Source organism: Cnephaeus nilssonii, assembly GCF_951640355.1.
Source record: "Cnephaeus nilssonii genome assembly, chromosome: 12".
Lineage (NCBI taxonomy): Eukaryota > Metazoa > Chordata > Mammalia > Chiroptera > Vespertilionidae > Cnephaeus > Cnephaeus nilssonii.
Genome location: NC_137083.1, coordinates 44,262,827 through 44,286,176, shown reverse-complemented (window position 1 = coordinate 44,286,176; position 23,350 = coordinate 44,262,827). Strand labels below are relative to the sequence as shown.

Sequence of the window (23,350 nt, the reverse complement as noted above, 5' to 3'; positions counted from 1 at the left end):
GTTTATGTATCTTCTATCATTGAAACTTTGTAGCCTTGAGTGGAGGCCTAGGCGGGCAAGGGCAGGCGGAAAGCTTGGCTTCCTCCATTGCCGGGGAAACCCAAGCCTCCCTCCTGTTCTCTGTGGCCGTAGCCATCTTGGTTGGGTTTATTTGCATATTTGCTCCTGATTGGCTGGTGGGCATGGCTTGTGGGCGTGGCCTGTGGGTGTAGCTGAGTGATGGTTAATTTGCATATTACTCTTTTATTAGATAGGATGATTCCCTGCTCAATACAGAAGCACACCTGAGAGACCCAGCATTGAAGCAGCTAAAGTTGAACAACCGTGAATAAACCAAGGGGGCAGACACTCAAAGCAGGAGCGAAAACCACAGGCATGGAAACATGGAACAGACCGATGAATCTCAGAGGGGAGGGGAGGAGGGCGGGAAGAGATTAACTAAAGATCTTGCATGCATACTAGAGGCCCAGTGCACGAGTGGGGTCCCTCGGTCTGGTCTGCAGGGATCGGGCTGAAACCAGCTCTCTGACATCCCCCGAGCAGTCCCAGATTGCAAGGGTGCAGGCCAGGCCAAGGGACCCAACCGGCCTCTAGAACATCAATAATTACCCTAAACGTAAATGAAATGAATTCACCAATAAAGAAGCACAGAGTAGCAGAGTGTATCAAAAACAAAACTGCCTTCAAAAGAAATATCTAAGCTGCAAAGACAAAGGTAGATTCAAAGTGAAAGGGTGGAAAATGATTCTCTAAACAAAAAGCTCAATGACACATTAGAATTGACATAATTGACATTTATAGAACCTTTCATCAGATTATACATTCTTCTCTGTTGTACATGGAACATTCGCAAGGATAGGCCATGTGTTAGGTTATAAAACTAGCCTCAATAAATTTAAGACTGAAATTACACCAAGCATATTCTCTGATCACAATGCTTTGAAAATTAGAAATAAACTGCAAAAAGGAAGTAAAGAAATCCACAAACATGTCGAGATTAAACAACATACTACCAAAAAATGACTGGGTCACAGAAGAAATAAATTTCAAAAGACATACAGTGGTCCTAGCTGGTTTGGCTCAATGGGTAGAGCATCAGCCTGCAGACTGAAGTGTCCCAGGTTCGATTCTGGCCGGGGGCACATGCCTGGGTTGCGGGCTTGATCACCAGTAGGAGGTGTGCAGGAGGCAGCCAATCGATGAATCTCTCTCATCATTGATGTTTCTATATCTCTCTCCCTCTTCCTTCCTTTCTAAAATCAGTAAAATATATTTTTAAAAAAGACCTACAGTGACAAATGAGAATGACAATACAACATATAAAGACTTATGGAATGCAGCGAAAGCAGTAATAATAGGGAAGTTTATATCATTGCAAGGCTATCACAAGAAATAAGAAAAATCTCAATTAACCAATCTAACATTACATCTTAAAGAACTAGAAAAAAAAAACCAACCCAAAGACAACGGAAGGAAGGAAATAATGCCACCAAATTCAGTAATTTAGAAGAAATGTGCAAGTTCCTAGAAATGTATAACCTTCCTAAACTAAATCATGAAGAACTGGAAAATCTAAATAGACCAATCAGCAGTGAAGAAATTGAAACAACTATAAAAAAAAGTTCCAAAAAATAAAAGTCCAGGACCAGATGGCTTCACCAGCAAATTCTACCAAATGTTCAAAGAAAATTTAAAACCTATCTTTCTCAAACTCTTCCAAAAAATTGAAGAGGCAATACTTCCTAACACATTTTACAAGGCCAACATACCCTCACACCAAAACCTGGCAGGGATAACACAAAAAAAGAAAACTACCTACAGATGTAAAAACCCTAAACAAAATACTAGCAAATCAAATACAACAAAAAATTAATACATTATGATCAAATGGGGTTCATTCTAGGAGCACAAGGATGGTTCAGCATACACAAATCAATCAATGTAATACACAACATCAACAAAAGCACAAATAAAAGTCATATGATCTTGCTCTGGCTGGCGTGGCTCAGTGGTTAACGCACCGACCCATGTACCAAAGGGTTGCCCATTTGATTCGCAGTCAAGGGCACATACCTGGGTCGCAGTTTCAATCCCCGGCCATGGTCAGGGCGCATGCAGAGGCAAACTATCGATGTGTCTCTCTCACGTTGATGTTTCTCTCTCTCTCTCTCCCTCTCCACCCCCTTCACATCCTTCCCTTCTACTCTCTCTAAAAATCAATGGAGCCCTAGTCGGTTTGACTCAGTGGATAGAGCATTGGCTGCAGACTGAAGGGTCCCAGGTTTGATTCCAATCAAGGGCACATGCCCAAATTGCAAGCTTGATCCCCAGTAGGGGACATGCAGGAGGCAGCCAATCAATGATTTCTTCTCAGCACTGACTGCCCGCAGGGGAGAGCAGTTGGGGGGACCAGGCCTGCAGGAGAGGGCAGTTAGGGGCAAACAGGCTGGCAGGGGAGCAGTTAGGCATCAATCAGGCTGGCAGGGGAGTGGTTAGGGGTGATCAGGCTGGCAGGCAAAAGCAGTTAGGGGCAATCAGGAAGGCAGGCAGGCGAGCAGTTGGGAGCCAGCAGTTCTGGATTGTGAGAGGGATGTTTGACTGCCCGTTTAGGCCCAATCCTACTGAGATCGGGCCTAAACGGGCAGTCAGACATCCCTCGAGGGGTCCCAGATTGGAGAAGGTGCAGGCTGGGCTAAGGGACCCCCCCCCATGCACGAATTTGGTGCACCGGGCCTCTAGTATATATAAAAGCCTAAGCGACCAAATGACTGGTCACTAGATGCGCACTGACCACCAGGGGGCAGACGCTCAACGCAGGAGCTGTCCTATGCTGGTCAGTGTGCTCCCAACAGTGGGAGCGCCACTCAGCTGACCACTGGGCACCAGACACCAGGCTCATGGCTGGCGAGTGCAGATGCAGTGGTGCAAGCCTCTCCCGCCTTGGCGGCGGTAGGTGCCTGGCCCAGGCTCCGGCCCCTCCCCAGCCACCTGCTGCTTCTGGCACTACTACATCCCTCGGGGGATGTCGGACTGTAGGTTTCGGCCCGATCCCCGCAGGCCAGGCTGAGGGACCGGTGCACGAATCCATGTGCTGGGCCTCTAGTATTTAATATAAAAATAATAATAATAAAGATCTGAATAGCCAACACAATATTGAATATAGTATTAAAGGAAAATGAAGTTAGAGGGCTGTTACTATTTGACTGCAAGACTCACTATAAAGCTACAATAATCAATACTAGTATTGTAGTATTAGCAAAAGAACAGATAAGTTGGTCAATGAAACAAAACAGAAAGTTCACAAAACAGACCTTTACAAAGAGTCAACAGATCTTAGATAACAGAGCAAAATTACTTCACTAGCAAAAAGGTGGTCTTTTCAACAAATGCTGCTGGAACAAGTAAACACAGATATAAAAACAAAAACAAACAACCCTCTCTTTCCCCCCCCCCCCGCCCCCCGCCCACACACACAAAAACAAAGATTCTAGATACAGACCTTACATAGACCTAAGGGTAAAATACAAAACTGTATCCTAGAAGGGAACATAGGAGAAAATTTAGGTGAACATAGATTTGGTGATGACTTGGTAGATACACCACCAAAATCACAACCTGTAAAGAAGAAATGGTCTTTTTGTGTAAGAAGAAGTTGGACTTCATTAAAATGTAAAACGTCAGCTCTGAGAGAGACACTGTTAGGAGGATGAAATGACAAACCACAGACTGGGAGAAAATCTTTATAAAACATATATCTTTAAAAAAAAAGTATCCAACATATGCAAAGAAGTCTTAAAAATCAACAATAAGTAAACAAACAGCCCAATTAAAAAGTGGGCAAAATATATGAAGAGACACATCCCTAAAGAAAATGGACACATCCCACATAAGCATATGAAAGTATTCTCAAAATATTTCATTAGAGAATGGCAAATTAAAACAATAATGGGAAATCATATATACATCAGAATGGCAAAAATCTAAAACACTGATAATACCAAGTGCTGATAAGGATTTGGACCACCATTCATTGCTTGTGGGAATACAAAATGATACAGCCACTGAAAACAGTGTAAAAGTTTCTTACAAAATACAACATATTCTTACCATATGATCCAGCAATCACACTCCTTGGTATTTATCAAAAATAGCTGAAAACTTATGGTATACCCAGAAACCTGCACATGAATGTTTATTAACGCCTTTACTCACAATCATCAAAATTTGAAAGCAGCCAAAATGAAGAGAAAAATAAACTGTGGTACACTGAGTGAGACAATGGAACATTAATCAGCACTAAAAAGAACTGATGTATGAAAATCCATGGAGCAAACTTACATGCATATTAATAAGTGAAAGAAGTCAACCTGAAAAGGTTACATACTGAACGTTTCCAACTATATGACATTCTGGAAAAGGCAAAACTATGGAGACAGTAAAAAATTCAGTGGTTGCCAGGGTTTCAAGAGGTGAGAGTGAATAGGTGGAAGAAAAGATTTTTAAGACAGTCAGAATATTATGTGTGTATGTGTCTGTCTGTCTGTCTGTCTGTCAGTCAGTCAGATTCTCTGTGTCTGTGGGACTTCCTATGCCTCTGTCTTTGTCTCTATTTCTATGTCCCGGGGCCTGTGGAACTCTCTCAGACTCCACTGAACTCTGTGCTTGTGTTGGACTCTGTGTCTCTACTTGGCTTACCCGAGTGGAAGGGAGGGGGAGGGAGGGAAAGAGAGAGAGAGAGAGGGAGACAAAGAGACAAAGAGACAGAGAGACAGAGAGATGTGAGAGAGACATATCGTCTGGCTGCCTCCAGCATGTGGGGAATTGAGCCTGCAACCAACGTACGTGAGTGCCCTTGACCCCAATTGAACCCAGGACCCTTCAGTCCGAGGGCCAACGCTCTATCCACTGAACCAAACAGGCCAGGGCTCAATTTCCATTCTTGAGCATAGAAGGTCTAGGATACAACAGGCTGATAACACTGTGTTGGGCAGAAAGTCGCAACAGAAAATGGGAAATTTTTTCTTATTCACATAGATTAGCATTATTTCAACGATTATGGTAAGCTAATTATACTTTTTACAGAGGAATTTTACTTTCAAAAGAAAAAATTACAGTATAGTTATAAGCCGTTAAAATACACACGATTTTAAATTCAGTAAAAGCTAGTCACATTAAACTCTATCCTCATAGGCAAAGCAATAAAATGCAATGAGAACACCCCAGAGGAAATAAATTATTGTGCTACTTGCATTTCTGATCCCCTTCGTTGAGTAGTACACGATACAGTCATTATTGTTCACTGTAATTAGGTTGAATCCTTCAATATCTGCCCACCAAAAGATCTGAACAACCCTTGACAAGAAGTCAAGCCAAACATTTGAGGATTGGGAATCAACTTGACCTGACTTCTACTTGGTCAACTTCCAATCATCAACTCGAGAATAACATGGTGCTACTGGGGCATTCTAAGACAGGCTATTTTAAGATGGGCCTCCCTAATCTATACCTTATCCAAGTTTTAGTCAAACTTGGATGTTCTACAACCCAATGCACACTGGCTTGAACAAAAAAAGAAAATTTATCGATCTTCTAAAATTTTCCTTGGTTTGGAGTAAGGAGTAAAATAGAGCTTTCAAAAATTTTATGACAAGAGTCCCTCTCTCCATTTCTCAGTGCTGGCTGTATCCTCAGAACCCATACTGCCTCAGGTGGTTGCTGCAGCAACAGACCCTTCTTGTTCTTAGGCTCACATCTCACAGTTACAACATAATTCTATATGTGAAATCTTAGGAAAAGTCTCAAACTCTGGACAGGAGAACTGAAAGGATCTGAGTGACATGTCCCTAGGGAACTGGAAGTGGAGCCAGCTCCACAGCTACATGGACTTTGATTAGATAAAAGGTGGATCCTCAACAAAAGGCCAATGTATTCTATGACTATATTGTCCGTTCAGAAGCCATTAGCCACAAGTACCTACGGAGCACCTGAAACATGGCTAGACTCACTAAGATGAGACGTACTGTGGATTTTGAAGACTCAGTACAAAAAAATGTAAAATAACCCCCAAATTTTAATATTTATTACATGTTAAAACAATATTTTGGGTAAAATAAATTATATTAAAAATATATGGCAAAGGGAGCGTGGGATACATAAACAATTTCACTGGCACACCAATTTAAATTAAACTAAATTGTCTACCTATTACTAATTCCAAAATCATGACCAATTAGGAAAAGGTGAAATCATAGCTAGCACAATTTACAAAAATGTGTTTTAAAATTCTTATAATAAAATTATTCCTAATTAAAAAGACATTTCAAGAAAAGGATGTGAAAGACCAATCTACTTTCAATTATCCCTTCTATAAATGATATATATTAACCTAGAGACTATTTGTTCAAAAATAATAAATCAGTAATGGCTGAAAGCAGACATAAGGAATAGGAATAGAAATAGTGAATGTGAACCAAAAAGCTACAAGTTTCCCTTGCAAATCCTAATTTATTTTTTAGAATATATATTTATAAGAACTCTTTATATTATATCAATTATTTTAGGATTTTACATTTGTGAGACTTTATACAACAAAACAGTCAACAGAAATATATTTTTATTATTTACAAAAATGAGTAAGAATAGCCTAACACACTAATACAAATAGATAAGGTAGCACTGCAGATAGATAACTAAATAATTGTATCATAATGCTTTAACTGATAGGCTTTAAAATGCAGTGGTATCCTGAAAGATGAAACCTGACTCGGGAATCATAAAGAGAAATTTAAGCTGAGATTTACAGCAGGGCTTGGAGCAAGCAACTGATGGGGACAGGGGCATGCTCAGTTTGAGATACCTTTGTAAAATATGAACATGGAGGGATCTACTGACTAGAGCTTTTTCAGAAAAGCCAAAACATTCAAGAAGCAAATCAAAATAATAAATATTGCCCATGAAAAGAAAAAAAAAACTGAGAAATTACTACTGGTTTGGCAAGAGATCATTAGTGACCTTATTTTTATAAAATGGTAGGAAAATTCAGACCGATTAATGAATGAAAAAGTGAGAAAGTACAGACAGCAAATACTAATTACTCTTTCAAAAAGTTTGGCAACAAAGAGTAATAGAGCCATTGGCTGACTCAAATCAGAGCAAGATTTGTCTGTTTAAGACAGATATTTGAGTAGGTTTAGTGCTGCAAGTAAGAAGCCAATGAAGAGGGAAGAGTTTGAAAAGAAGAGATGACACACATCAGTTCCTAAGAACCTGAAAGCATCAGCTCTGAGCAGGAAGGAGAAATACTACCTACTCTAAAATAAAGGAGTGAAATGAGTGGAGTGAAGGAAAGGCATGGAAAGTTAGAAGTTGAGAGAGTGAACTCTCATCGGTAAGTGTAAGCTTCTTTGTAGAATGAAGCAATTTCTTCTCTAAGAAGACAGGAATGTTTGCTTCGTAGAAGGGAAGAAGCAGCTGACTAAGGACTGTCCAGCAGTCCTGAAGTTCCAGCTCTGTAGGCCAGAAATCTGAGCAGAAAATAATCTACATGGTTATATGATTTCCCCCCAATAAGTTTAATATTAAAAAAAAGTGATCAATCCAAGATTGAAGGTTAGGGCAGGTTTATAACAGAAGGACAAACCAAGAGGTATGAATTTCTTTGTGAAGAGTCTTAGAAAATCATTAATTACAACTCCAAATATCTTTATAAATTCAAAAGTATAAGGTATATTAGAATTCTGTTTCTCAAATTCAACATCAGAAATAATCAAGAAAGAAGTTAACAGACATGATTTAATAGTTCTAACTGTAAAACTAAGGCTACAAAAAAATACACTGTTCTTTATTTGAGAAAACAAATTTAAAAATCAAGTACTAAATATTTGTAATATGTAAATTTTCAAGACATTTGTATGAAACTCAAAAACATTTCTGCCTGAAATCTACAAAGAAAAAAAAAAAGCAAAACATTTCTTCCTGTGGCCATCTTTGCCTTTAATCCATAATTGCTAGAAAACATTTCTAGCTTTAACAGGAGGAAGTGAATTAACCTAACATTAGGAGTCCCAACCCATATATTATCACTGAGGATGGATGGGGACACGCCTCCACTCTCCTTTGAACTTGTGTTCTTTTCCTTGTTCCTTTAACCCCACCCCAGCCCCAATCCTTAGCTCTTAGGATAGAATATCCAAGAGAGCCAGTCATACTCACTATACTGGTAATGTAGGCCATAGGTAGAGACCTTGTCTATCTAATTTATTGCCTGTTCCCAGCAACTAGAACAATGCATGGCATTTAATAGGTATTCAACAAATATTAATTTCTTCTAAAAGTATTCATGGATCTTATTTCAACATTTTTATTTACCTCAAAGTCACATTCGTAAATCTGTATTCCCACAGGTCATAGAGACAGAAAAAAATGTCTGGGAGGTAGGGGTTGGGGGGTGTGAGTGTTGTCAGAGAAGGAAGGAACTTGCACTCTTTTGTCTCATTGGTATTATCGGTAGAAAAACCTAAAAAGGAGTGCATGCACATTACACATATTATAAGAAGTTGTGGCTGAGAGTGGCAGTAGCAATAAAGAGAGAAATTTATCAATTCCTGAAATGGCAGAAGGGAAAGGTTTGATGATCAGACCAGCCTGGAAACAAATTATCTCAAATTCAGAGGTGTTGACACCAAAGAGAGGTTCAAAGAAAACCCTAGCTCTCCAAGCTTCAAACTAAAAACTTGAGAGCTTCTGGCTCTTCACACCTCAGGGTCTCCATTCCTAACTTATTCAGGCCTCCAGTGATAGTAAGCTGAGTAAATAAATGTGCTCCCACTACATGAAAGGTGATAGGAGTAAAAAGAGTAGAACTCTATTCATGCTACCAAAACTGGGAGTGCGAGGGAATAGGTATGTATTGGCCTCAAATTTGAATTTCCAATGCTTTTTCCCACAAATATACTGTGATACATGGAAATTAGATTTTCCACATACTATTAAAATAAACTGAAATGACTATGCTTAAAAAAGAATATTTCTAGTCACTATTTTTCATATATCAAGTATTGTGTATCAAAGAATGGTTCTGACTTTTCCTGTACCTCATTTCCTTCTCTGCTCCTCACAGATTTTTTAATGAGAATACGTAAGGAGCTTAGGACAGAGCCTGGCTCCTTTTTTAAAATGACATAAAATACTAACTCATTTTTTAGATTTGTTAAAAGTTTCTCTAATTTTCAAAAAGTATATTTGCTCCTACGTTTTTAGTACTGTTTTCATAATTTTTTTTGGTCTATCTCAAAGACAATTGTATAGAGTTAAAATAGTAAAAATTATTATTTCTAAAGACTAGTACATGAACTGACCTTTGTGAATTTTGGATTAATTTAATTTATAAATTCAATATATTTAAAACAACCTTATCTTTCAAAGTTACCTGGCTTTCTAAAAAGTTTACCTATAACTTGCTTTACCCATCACAATATCGTCACCATCTGAAAAGGCTATTTGTTATTTTACTCAACTTCTCTTTAGATTAATCATGAGTGCTCCATTAAATTGTCACCTTTTAATGTAACATGCTATAAGAGTTGGATATGCAATGAGAGGTATGTGCAACCTCAATGACATTTTGGGACAAGACAAATGTAATCAGTTAATTTTTAACAGTAGTGAAACGCGGAGTTAAAATGAAACGCGTTGTTTTCCTCTGAGCAGTATGCAAAGGTAATTTCCCGGGTTCAAGAATGAAGCCACGGACAAAAGGTGGTATAGGAAAAGGTGGAAATTTATTGGGAAGCAAGCACAGACTCCCACATGGGGAGGGGGAAAGAGACCCACTAAGTCCCTAAAAATCTTCCATATATTCTAATGAATACATACAATTAGATTAAATGTAAGTGAAAATGTCTGTACTATTCTCACAAATCAATACCATGAGTACAAGATAACAAGCCACTGATGGCTTAAGTCAGTGGTCGGCAAACTCATCAGTCAACAGAGCCAAATATCAACAGGACAACGATTGAAATTTCTTTTGAGAGCCAAATTTTTTAAACTTAAACTTCTTCTAACGCCACTTCTTCAAAATAGACTCGCCCAGGTCATGGTATTTTGTGGAAGAGCCACACTCAAGGGGCCAAAGAGCCACATGTGGCTCGCGAGCCGCAATTTGCCGGCCACGGGCTTAAGTCATTTACCCAAACTCCACCAGCCTTTCCTAGATGAGAACACAAGTTCAGACAAACTCAGTGACCTGCCTAAGGACATTCAGCAGTAATTTCCCAACGATCATTTAAAACTTAAACAGTCATGTTTTACTTGTTAATTTATTTAATCATGTGTAAGTCTTATAAATATGCCTGAAGTGTCTGTTATAGTAAACACGCACATCACTCAGAATATTCTGCAGCTCACTCTTGTGTGGCAAAATGACAACTGGTAAAGGATGTATAGGCAGACCCACATTCTAGATAAATTTCCTTGTATAGAAGATCCACAAAAATGCTGTCAGAAGTATACCAACCCCCCACCCCTTCCCTCACCGATCACCATCAAATTCCTTCATAGGAGGACTTCACAGAATGTCAGGGGATTTCTAGGATATACTAAGATGTGTTTACCATACTCAATTTGAATAATTTAGACAGGAAAGACAACTGTTCTCGAGGGTTGAATTGACTTTTGTCTTTAAATGTGGACTATACCTTGCCTACTTAAGGACCTTTGAAGAGAAAACTCCATTATTTCTTTTCATTGAGTACTCTGCTTCCATCTGAGACAGAAAATTGTCCATTTTCTTTTGACCAACCTTCCTTCTCTCCTCTCTCTCTCTCTCTCTCTCTCTCTCTCTCTCTCTCTCTCTCTCTCTCTCTCTTTCTCTCTCTCTCTCAATGACCGCTCTCAAGTTATGTTTTCAAGTCCCAACACCTTCCTGTTCAATTCTGCTTCTTTAGCCAATTCCTGAGCCCTCCTTTTCCTAGCATTCATCTTTTGCTTCAATTCTCTGACAAAGGCATTACAGGAAGGGACCACGCCAGCATCAACAGCTTGCTGAATAATGTTCCTTATCCTGGTTCCTCTGTATACTGCACACATAGCATGGACTCCATGACCTGATCCATGTCCCCATTGAAGTCCAGATAGGCCTATTTAATATCAGCCAGCTCTTCTTTAGAATCTCTTTGTCTTCTTGAAAGCTTGAATGTCTTATAGAGGTAATGTTTTTAAAGAGTAACCTCCAATATATCTCCCAGTCCTAATCTTGGTTGAGCACACATCAGAAACCTCATCCACTCTCCCTGCTCATCATACACGGCTCTCTGCTAATCAGAATGCAATACTTTCCCAAGAATCTGGAAGTGGCAGCTGGCATCCTCCTTGTTGTCACCATCAACCTGGTCTAGGTACAATTGCAAGGACACCTTGTGGTAGCCGTGTGGGACTGTGCCTCACAGGGCACACCCGACACTGGGTAAAGGTAGGTGATGGCGAACACTTCCTTATACAGCTAGTTTAACCAATCAATCACAGCTAGTTAGATGTGACTAGAGCTTTTTACTCTTCTTGAAACTTTTACAATTAATAATTAGAGACTACTTCTAAACTTTCAGAAAAAAATTCCTTTTTAACTTCTGGGTCAGCACCATTCCTGATATCTGATCTCCACATAAATTTCATTAGAGGACTAAAACTAAAATATTAATTTCTCCCAAACCTCCATCCTCTCTGCTTATTTATAAACAATTATTATTATATTCTCAATCTATTTCTGCCCTCACGATGTACCAACAAGCTATAACAGCAAATTTTACTGTGTACTTCCTATGTGCAATATTCTAGGATAAGTGTTTCTTATGCATTTCATTTAATATAACAAATCTATGAGCTAGGTACTATTACACCATTTCCAGATGAGGAAAACAGTATGTAATGATGAAAAAAGCAAGGATTCAAACTATATTCTTAACCACTACATGTAATTCCCATTACTATTACCTTATTACATCTGCCTCAAAAGAACATTATTTCTTATTCACCTACTTAGGAAATATTGGCAGGGGAAGCCCCACCTCCACCCCTTTCTATTTCCACTACACCCTCCCTACTTTGCCACAGATTCCTTTTCCTTTAAACTCTTTGCCATAGGTTATCTCCTGGTAGAAACCTATATATTCTGATTTCTCTATGTTCTATAAATTCTGAATTTCAACACATGATACTAACTCTATGTTTCCTTGTGACCCAGAAAAGGAAGTCATTTTCTCCCCTGAAAAAAATTATTTGCTATAGTTCACTGAATATAACTAAAGCACCTTCCTATATCTTTTCCTGATTATGCAAAATTCACAATCATGATAGGTTCATTTGGTTAATCTGGAACAGACTACAATCTGTTTTATAAACACTTTTCTCCTCAATTCAACTCAACATTTACTGAGTACTATTATAAACTGATGAACAAAAAGATAGATACAGAGACAGTAAAGCAACAAACAGACTTTCAAATTACAGGGGGAAAGTTAGGGAGGGGGGGGAGATAAGAAATCAAACGAAGGACTTGTATGCATGCATATAAGCATAAACAATGGACGCAATACTCTGGGGGGTGAGGGCAAGTGTGGGTGTGGGGTGGGGGGGTAATGGTAAGATATGTACACATATAATACCTCAATAAAAAAATTAAAAAAAAAAACAACAAAACATTTACTGAGTACTAACATAAGAAACACATGGAAAAGAAGGAAACCAGATGGCTAGTTTTTTCTGTAAGTCACTCAAAATATCAACATTCCTACTATGTAAAAAACATTTAACATCTGTGCTAGCCGGTTTGACTCAGTGGATAGAGCGTCGGCCCAAGGACTGAAGGATCCCGGGTTCAATTCCAGTCAACGGCAGGTAACTCAGTTGCAGCAGGCTCTATCTCTGGCCCTGGTCAGGGCATGTGCCGGAGGGAGGCAACCAATCAATCGATGTTTCTCTCTCTCTGTCTTTCCCCATCCCTTCCATTCTCTCTAAAAATCAATGGGAAAATATCCTCGGGTGAGGATTAACTACAACAACAAAAAACCATATTTAACACCAAGAAAAACATTAATATACTAATAAAAATGGACAAAAGACCTAAACAAGTATTATATGGGTAAAGAAATTATATGGGCACAAGAAATCATCAATCTCCATAGTAATAAGAAATAATTATTAAAAAGATAAAATCCAGCACAAGAAACCATCAATCTCCATAGTAATAAGAAATAATTATTAAAAAGATAAAATACAATTTTTTATCTATCAAATTGCTAAAGGTAAAATAAAATTACTATAAATGCTAGTTCAAATACACGATAAGCACTGTACTATTTTTTTTTTAAGAAGGTAAAAGTTAATATTTTAGTTTTTGGCATAGATTTAAGGTCAAGCACCATTTTTGGTCCTAACCTACTTCTACAGCTTCATTTTCTACAGATCTACCACTTCCCCCAACAGTTGTCCCTCTCAATTCACACAATATTTTCATCATAACATGGAATTTTTTTTCTATGTTTTTATTGATTTCAAAGAGAGGGAGGGAGAGGGAAAGAGACAAGCATCAGTGATAAGAATCATGGATAGGCTGCCTCTTGCACATACACTATTAGGGATCAAGCCCACAACCTGAGCATGTGCCCTGACTGGGAATCGAACTGTGACCTCCTGGTTCATAGGTCGATGCTCAACCACTGAGCCACACTGGCCAGGGTAGAACATGGAATTATTGAAAGCTAGTTGGTGTTTTTTTTGTGTGTGTCTTAAATAATTTTATTGCAATCTAATTCACATACTGTACATTCACCCATTTAAAGTGTACAATTCAGCTGGTTTTAATGTATTTGCCGTTATGCAACCATCTTCAAATTGAATTTCAGAGCACTGTCATCACCACAAAAAGAGCCTCGTCTCATTAACAGTCAATCTCCACTTACAACCCCCTCTCCAAGTCTGTAGCTAGGGCTCTTAAATTGTGTGTGTCTATATTCAGCAGAAAATGGAAAGACTGGTCAAGTAAGGCCTTACTAATGAATAAAGCAACATTCAAATTGAGACCTATTGGATGAGAAGTTAGCCTTTTAAATCAGGTGCATGCGTATCTGTGTGTATGTGTGTGGTGTGTGGTATGTGTGTGCTGGTAGTGCAGATGTTTAAGTCCAGGGAAGCAGCATGTTTAAGGTAGAGAAGTGCAATGGCATATGTAACAATTCAAAAGGCCAATGTAACTAAAGTTCGGTGAGCAATCAGAAAAATGGCAACGATGGGATTGAAGAAATGGGCAGGCAGTTGTGGCCCCACAGATCAAAGAAACAGGAGGTTCAGGGTATAATGGAGGAAAAGCAAGTATTAATTTGATTATAGTACTAGGGTAATAAAAAACATTTCCACAACCCTCAGATATAAAATTTTAATTAAATTTTAGGAAGAGAGAATATGTGTGGTTGAGGACAGAAGGAAACTAAGAACATGTTCAATCAGAACGTGCCCACTTAAAACTCTTTTATGTTAGAGTTAGGGTTTTTGTTTTTTTAATATATTTTTATTGATTTCAGAGAAGAAGGGAGAGGGGGAGAGAGAGATAAAAACATCAATGGTGAGAGAGAATCATTGATTAGCTGCCTCCTGCACAACCCCTACTGGGGATCGAGCCCGCAACCCATGCATGTGCTCTTGAATGGAATCGAACCTGGGACCCTTCAGTCTCCAGGCCGATGCTCTATCCACTGAGCCAAACCAGCTAAGGCTGCTAGAATTAGTTTGAAAAAAAATTCTGCTCTTCAAAAACCACAGATTATAAAGGAGGTAGCATTGGCTCCAAAATCTTACTCTGAAGATCTAAAAGCTACTGGCAGTAGAGCTTTTCTTTCACCCATCATGTTCCCTAATGATAATTACTTTAATAAATACACTAATTTCTTTTCAGCTTTTCTGCTAAAAGCCAACCATGTACCAGGTACAGTTTATTCAATGCAATTTCAGGTAAGATTTTTGACTCCACACTTTTAGAATTAATATATAAACCTACCATAAATTTCCTTGTATGTTAAGACATTATAACATTAAAAATGTAGTATAAATATTCTACTACTACTATAAATTGTTTCTCAATCACATTGATGCTCAAAAACCAAATACTACTAGTGAATACTTTGTGTGTGATACTGGTAAATGTGCTTTGATGTCTACTTGGGTGACTCAAAAACCACTGAAGTAAATAAACTCTTCAATTCAACTACATTTACTTGAGGTCAACACCTACAACAAAATCTGCAAGATAGCTTAATCATGAATACACAGAATGGTCCTATAAATATGCACACATACCTTTATCCTTCTTAAAATCCAAAGCATCTTCTTTATCGGTAACTATCTCCTTCATATTGATAATACTCTGATGAGTAAGCTGCCGAAGAATTTTAATTTCTCGAATTGCTGTAATCGGAAAGCCTTCCTTTTCATTATCTAGACGTACTTTTTTTAAGGCAACCATTTCTCCTATTAGAAAATTAAATAAAATCAAGTTACTAGCTGACAAAAACCACATGACATTTTTCTTAATTTTAAATTTATTTTAATTCATAATATTTGTTCCCTACCTCTTCAAATTACAACCCCAAAAATATATTTTAGTTTCCAACATACCACATTATAATGTTGATAGTTTAAGGAATTAGATCTCTGGCTAAATAACTTATGGGATATTTACCCAAGCTGTGGAACACCATACAACTGTATAAAAATATACGGTAGGTGCATATGTACTGTTATTTTATGCTCTCCAAGATAAATGAAAAAAGCATGATGAGAAAGATTAGATACATTACACTGCCATTTTTGAAAAGTAAAGAAGGGGAAGATAAATATATATAATAAGCTTATATATGCATAAAATCCCTCTGAACAGAAGAGAAAAATTCTGTAGATTACACAGGTGAGAAATGCTAAGACATATTAACTTGCCTAAAGTTGTCCAATTATCCAGTAGTGAAAGTGGGATTCAAAATCTGGTTTAGCTGTCTCAAAATTTGCTCTTCCCACTCCTCTAATAGCCTAATAATTTACACATATTTGTGTCAGATAAAACCTAAATAATAAGTAAAATACACACATGCATATATAAAAATTCTATTATAAGAAAATATTCATCACTATAATAAAGGTTTGTTCATTCTACTTTGAAGATAAAAGAATTCTCTATTTACAAATTTTTTAAAAGAAAAATATTTTTACCTTTAGTAATTAAAATGTATTTGACTCTTTAATAGGAAATTCTAAAATGTGGGATAACTCCTTGTTTTACTAAACAGCTTTAAAGGTTATAATTTAATCTCTTTTTGATAAAGCAGAATCATCATTATCAATATTATCACTCCATACTGTAAATGCCTTCAGGAGGTTCTAAGTATAAGGTAGTCCGCCCCGTATTAAATGGCCTGAAATAGCTATGCTATTTTAATCTATTGATTATTTCAACAAGGAATTATAAGATTATACTCTGGCTCAGAGCATTACTTTGTAAAATATACAGCCTCTGACAGTTACATTTTCCTCTTCTGTAAGGCCTTTTAAAACTTTCTCTCAGGTTCCTGATTATGTTCTGAAAGATTCAGCTGCTAAATCTGGCCTCCAAATAAAGGATAATTTCTACAGAAGAAAAAAAAAAATAATTTTGGCCAACATAAGTGTTGTATAAGGCTTACTACAACAGGTTTATTACTAAGTCTAATAACATCAATATACTTTTTTTCCTCTGATTACTGACAACGTAAGAATTTATTCACCATAGAAAAAGAAACCTAAATCCCAGCATACTACATATTACAAATACTAAACACTTTTAGAAAGTATAAATGATTGCACACCCACTTACATATACTCAATTCTTACATAAGTGCATATATAAAACAACAAGATGAAACAAAATCATAATAAAAATTTAACTGTTTTCCTAACTTGCTGAAGTTAGTTATTCATTAGAAATGAAACACAAATACATTCCACAGTCCTAAAGATCCACAGCATTTGGCACTCTTACCAGTGTCTTTATCCCTGGCCTTGTAAACTTGTCCATAGGTTCCTTCTCCAATAATTCCGATGATATCAAATTTATCCACGCATCGTTTTCCCCAGTCAATATCTTTTTCTTTGATTTCACCATAGCGAGGCCCACATATTCTATCAAATATAGTTCTGAAGTTTTTATATACAATCAAGCAAACTGAATAAACTGTTAAAAACTCAATCTCCTCCCACCACCTAATCCTACATCCTTTATTTCCCCATACCCTTCCACATTTGAATGCAAGTAACTCTGGGATTTGGTACTATAAAGTATCATGAAAGTCAAGGGATCAATCTCCACACTGACTCTTCTTATGTACAATAGCACTTAAACTGAGGAAGAAAAGAAGTAAAGCTTGTATGAAGGACTTTCAGAAATAAAACCTCATTTTGCAGTGAGTGGACAAAACCAACATTAGTATGAAGAGTCAAAGTAAAGTTCTCTAACCAACCTCCACAAAGTTTTCTTTTTCATTCATTGACTATATATCTGCTTTCAAAACACAGAATTTTGATAATGAACATTACCAAAAATCTAACTATAAGTCTCACTGACGAATTTAGACTCATGATAGATAAAATTATCTTGAAAATGGAAACACCAGAAAGACTTGTCTGATAGTACACAAGTATTAATAAAATCAATGCTCAGGAATCCACACTTTAAGTGTGTGTGTGTGTGAGTGTGTGTGTGTGTGTGTGAGAGAGAGAGAGAGAGAGAGAGAGAGAGAGAGAGAGAGAGAGAGAGAGAGATATTTGACGTTCTTAAAAAAATGTAGTTTTGTAGTATTTTAATATTCTGTAGTAATAGAAAGTCACATAATGGGATAAAGCTATTAATACTCAAAGAAAGACTATTTTAAAAGTTTTCTAGCTTTCTGCTCCATACTAGAAAAATCATCTCATATTCTTATAATAGGTGCTACCTGAACAGCAATGCTTACATCGGATGTAACTCAAACTCTTACACATTCGATTGGTTAAGTTAAAAAAAAGAGAGATCAACATTCTCCCCGTTTAACTGATGCAGCCAAGGAAAGACCAGCAGCTTGTCCATTACTAATTTTGTTTGGGATTACTTAATGCTGACTGCCACCTTGTCCAATTTCAGTGTTTCTGTTATTTAAATATCTTTATCATAAAAGTTATCTTTAACACATACAATAACCCCCAAAATCAATACATTACAAACTGTGAGAGAAAATTAAATTTAATTTTATTAGTCGTTTTGAATAGGTATGCAGGCAACTATGAAATTTTCAAAACTCTAATAAGAGTTTATTCAGATATTTAAGTTGAACAAATAAATACACTTTTTATTATTTTAAATCTTAATTTTGTGTTTTATAATGATCCAGAATCACCTCTGGTCAATTTAAGAGCAGGTAGAAAGCAAGCACATACTTAGGCCTCCTTTTACTATGTAACTGTGTTGCTGTTTTCTTTTCCTCTGGACTCTTTGAGAGATCATCTCCTCCTGGTAGCTCAGGGGGCAGTGGTAAATCAGCAAGTAGACATCGTAATTTCTTTTCTACTTCTTTTTTAACTGCTTTTACAGAAATATTTCCTCGTAAGCTAAAAAAGAAAGGAGTCAAACAAAAATAAATAAAAAACACAAACCAACAAAACTTTATCTCATTGAGAAATAAAAATGCAGCCATGTCTTACATTTGAGTAGCATACAATGGCAAAATACTGAACTAAATTTCTTATTTTCCAGATAAAATATTATACCATATTCAAATGCAAATTTAAAATTAGGTGGTAAAAACTATGTAGAATTTCAAAACTAAGGAAATTTGAACAAAGTATCGATTACCAATATTGGCTCATTAATTTTAACCAATGTACCACACTAATGTTGTTTATAATGAGGAAACTGAGTGCAGGGTAGATGGGGGACTCTAATTTTTCTGTAAAAATCTGTGTATTTTTTAAAAATAATATATAATTACTATAAGGCTATATTAGAACAAAAAGTAAACTGTTTTACAAGAAAATTAATTAATTTTGTAATGGTATTTGGTTTTATTCCAGTGAAGAAACAAAAGTTGTTTTGTTGTAAGAAATAAATAAAACTACAAGCTATTATTCATCTTGCCCATTTAAATAACCACAAACAACTAATTTAGCTTCCTTTTCAGGTTAACTTTCTTAAACTCAAACAATGATTCTTTTAAAACTTTTTAAGGCTCTAGCTTACTAGAATTGCTGGTAAAATTTTTAGCTTAGTTATTAGTTTTGTACTTTTTATGAATGCATAAAGAGCTCTGATTTTTAAAGTACTATATCTAACTTGGTAACTCATTATTTTAAACCTCTCAGATATTACAAAATCCTTTACCTAATAATATGGCATGTTGAAAGAGAATCTTAAATTGATAATAAAATTTGGACTTAATATACTTTCATAGCAGGTATGAGTTCTATAATGAAAAAGTTTAGTGAAACTACACTGCTGTAGTCAGAAGTTACTAAGAAGTTATCAAAACATAAGATTTAATTTCTTACAACAAAACTTCTATTAATTTTGAAAATTAATGTTATTGTATACAAAATTGATCCTTTTCTTCATAATCCTGTTACTCACCAGAAGGTTAACAGAAAAAAAACATGCTCAAAAGAAAACTGGTTTGTAGTTTCATTTGATTTTATTTATTTGTTTGTTTTAAAGTAATGGTATCAGAGCCTACTCTTCAATTTTACTGTCTCCTATTACAGATTGTATACCTCTATGTGCTAGGTATTACGTAAGGCACTGGAGATTTAACAACAAAAATAATAACAATTAAGACATAGTTCCTCTCAGAAAAGAGCTTACAGTTTTTTTAGAACAGTCAGGTAAGCAACAGGATAAATACTCAAATGGATTCCCAGAATAATGTGGTATCTAAAGGGTATTTTATTCAGGATTGAAATACAATAAAAGCTTCTTTCTAGAAAAGGGAAAATTTGTACTCTGTCTGAAAATAAGCTTATTTATTTAGAAGACTAAGTTGCTAACGTGTAATTAGGCTTTAGTAAAAAAATTCTCATTTATCTGAGGATTCAAATCAACATTTTTGGGGGGAAAAACTAAACTAAAAGTCTTAACTTTACTTATAACTTAAAATTTAAAAGACTTCCTATATTCCAATATGTCATTATATGAACTATTAAGTTCAGCAAGATTCACAGATTTAAGAGAAATGAAATACTGTTTTTGAAGAACAACATTACATAATTAAAAAAACATTGTAGCTTCACTGAATACCTGCAATAACCTATTTGGAAATGTGATTTTTTTAAAGTTTTCATATACTACAGCAATAAAAATAAAATGCATTAACAGAAGAAGTTAGAAGACCTAAGAAATGTACAAGACCTAAAGAAGAAAATTAAAACATTTGACTGATGAAAATAAATTTGACTGAAAAGAAACCATGTTTTTGTATGGAAACTATAATACTGTCAGTCTCCAAATTAATCTATTACATTTAATAGAGTCCCAAACAAAACCAAAGGAATAGTCTTTTTAAAAAATATTTATTTTTTATTGATTTCAGAGAGTCTGGGAGAGGGAGAAAGAGAAACATCAATGATGAGAATCATTGATCGGCTGCCTCCTGTATGCCTCCTACTGGGGATTGAGCCAGAAACCTGGGGATGCATCTTGCCCGGAATCAAATAGTGACCTCCTGGTTCATAGGTTGGGGCTCATCCACTGAGCCACACCAGCCAGGCAGGAATAGTCTTTAAAATAAAACTTGACAAGCTGACTGAATAGAAAATTTGTCTAAGAATAAAAGCAAAAACCTGCCAAGAAATTTATGAAAAATAATAATAAAGTGACATTTGCCCTGTAAGTCACCTATCCAAAAAAATCTCTAATCAGAAGCCAAAGACTTGAAGTCAAAGAATATGTATTACTTTCTATACAATGTTTTGTAATAGACTATTAAGTATCGATACTTTTAAATCAGAAGATTTACAGAAACATTCAGATTCGAGGCTTCTTAAAAAACAAACAAACAAAAACACTCTAACAACAATGGGCCTAAATTCATGTACAGCATCACTAAAACTGAAGATGAATAGCAGGGCTGTTCATTAATCAGTAATTTATTCCATCTCTTCACTTTCACATTATCCCTACCCGTATAATAGAAATTTGAGTTTGAGAGCCAATATGCCACGTACCTAAAGTTAAAGCAAAAGATATTGGTAAAGAAATAATAAAATATGATAATAAAAGAGAGTCCGGAAACACAGATACCTATAAGAATTTTTATATATGGCACCACAAATCAGTGAGATGGAGTATTCAATAAATGATGTTACTAATTGGATTTATTAGTCCACAGGGTGGTATTGGGGAGACATATCTTCTTTCTTCATTTAAAAACTAAAGACAAATATCTGTAAGATGTAAGTTAACCTTTTTATATACTCAGAAGTTTTAAAGGAAAAAGAACAGATCTAACTACAATTTTTAAAATGGAAAACATCAATGTAGCCAAGAACAAAACAAATAAATCTCAAAGGAAATCAACAGACTGAGGCAAAGGTCAAGATCCCTAAAATAAGGAGTACCTACAAATCAATCAGAAAAAGGAAAACCATCTTGAGAAGCTAGCATAAGATATAAACAAGCAATTCACTGGAAAAAATAAATAGCCAATAAATATTCAAAAAAATGCTATGTCTCAATAATCAGCAAAATGCAAAATTAAATCATTACATATTTTAAAGATTATCAAAAATACAAAAATGGCAATGCTTTTTGAAGTAATTTCATACATTTGGGTACATAAATTGGTACATAGTTTTATTGAAATACAATTTTGGCAATTTCTATCAATTCTTAAATGTGGAGAAACCAAGATGGCGGCAACCTAAACTGCTGCCTTGCACAACAATATCAAAACTACAACTAAAAGACAAAACGGACATCATCCAGAACCACAGGAAGGCTGGCTGAGTGGAAATTCTACAACTAGAAGGAAAGAGAAAAGCACAATGAGACTCAGAGGAGCTGCAGAAGGCAGAGGTACCGAGGTGCGTGCACGGAGAGGGCTGGCAACTGAGTATGCGGCTGGCTTTCTCAACCGGGAGGGAGACAAAGGCTCCCAACGGCTCTGAACTCCAGTTCTGGGTGAGACTCTGGGGACTCAGACTCATACGGGGAGAAACTGGACTGTCAGGAAAGAGAAAAGCACACTGAGACTCAGAGGAACTGCGGAAGGCAGAGGTACCGAGGTGCGTGCACGGAGAGGGCTGGCAACTGAGTATGCGGCTGGCTTTCTAAACTGGGAGGGAGACAAAAGCTCCCAACAGCTCTGAACTCCAGTTCCGGGCGAGACTCTGGCGACCCAGACTCATTCGGGGAGAAACTGGACTGTCTAGCAGCAGGCGGAACTCGAGGGCGGCTTTCTCTCAGAGGTACTTGCAGCGATTACCACGGGACACTGAGACACAGGGGCCTCTTAGGGCAGGGCAGACGGGAAGCCATTGCTGTCTGCTCCGCCCTGAGACTCCGCCCCATCCACGCTGAGAACAGAGGCTTTTGCAAGTCTTGTCTCATAAGGGTGTCTCCAGCACAGAAGTTCTCCCAGCGTAGACATAGCTGATCCTCACAAACAATTGGCCTGGAAGTCAAATCCTCCCAGTGATACCAACAACAATCAAGGCTTAACTACAAGAAGACTGTGCACACAGCCCACAAAGGGGTGCACCAAGAGTGTCCACCTCAGGTAACTGGGGAGACTGAGCCACTGGGCCCTATAGGACACCTAGCACACAAAGCCACTCTATCAACTCAGGGAAGCAGTGAAAATGCGGAGACAAAGAAACAGGTCACGCTGAAACCGGTTTTGCTCAGTGGTTAGAGCGTCAGCCTGCAGACTGAAAGGTCCCGGGTTCGATTCCGGTCAAGGGCACGTACCTTGGTTGCGGGCACATCCCCAGTAGGGGGTGTGCAGGAGGCAGCTGATGGATGTTTCTCTCTCATCGATGTTTCTAGCTCTCTATCCCTCTCCCTTCCTCTCCGTAAAAAAAAAATCAATAAAATATATTTAAAAAAAGAAACAGGTCACAAATGAAAGAAATGGAGGAAAACAAACGACTGGATATAGAGTTCAAAACCACGGTTATAAGGTTTTTCAAGAATTTTCTAGAAAAGGCCGATAAATTTAGTGAGACCCTCGAGGATATAAAAAAGGACCAACTAGAAATTAAGCATACACTGACTGAAATAAAAAATAACATACAGAGATCCAATAGCAGACTA

The 23,350-nt window shown here is 36.9% G+C and overlaps 1 protein-coding gene and 1 pseudogene across 3 annotated transcripts in view; both read right to left on the bottom strand.

Annotated features, from left to right (window-relative positions):
- Window positions 1-23,350, bottom strand: part of CDK13 (cyclin dependent kinase 13) — a gene marked incomplete at its 5' end in the record, with an annotated part of 123,146 nt that overhangs the window by 64,420 nt on the left and 35,376 nt on the right. For both annotated transcript variants that reach the window (XM_079786516.1, XM_079786517.1), the window contains 3 exons: window positions 15,346-15,516; window positions 17,057-17,196; window positions 18,487-18,657. In XM_079786516.1, the coding sequence (XP_079642642.1) occupies window positions 15,346-15,516; window positions 17,057-17,196; window positions 18,487-18,657 (482 nt within the window). The remainder of the gene's footprint in view (window positions 1-15,345; window positions 15,517-17,056; window positions 17,197-18,486; window positions 18,658-23,350) is intronic.
- LOC307108613 (dnaJ homolog subfamily C member 9-like) lies at window positions 1,851-14,897 on the bottom strand (annotated as a pseudogene). The gene is made up of 2 exons: window positions 14,891-14,897; window positions 1,851-11,434 (listed from the first exon to the last, which is right to left on the bottom strand). The product of its transcript is annotated as a dnaJ homolog subfamily C member 9-like (transcript).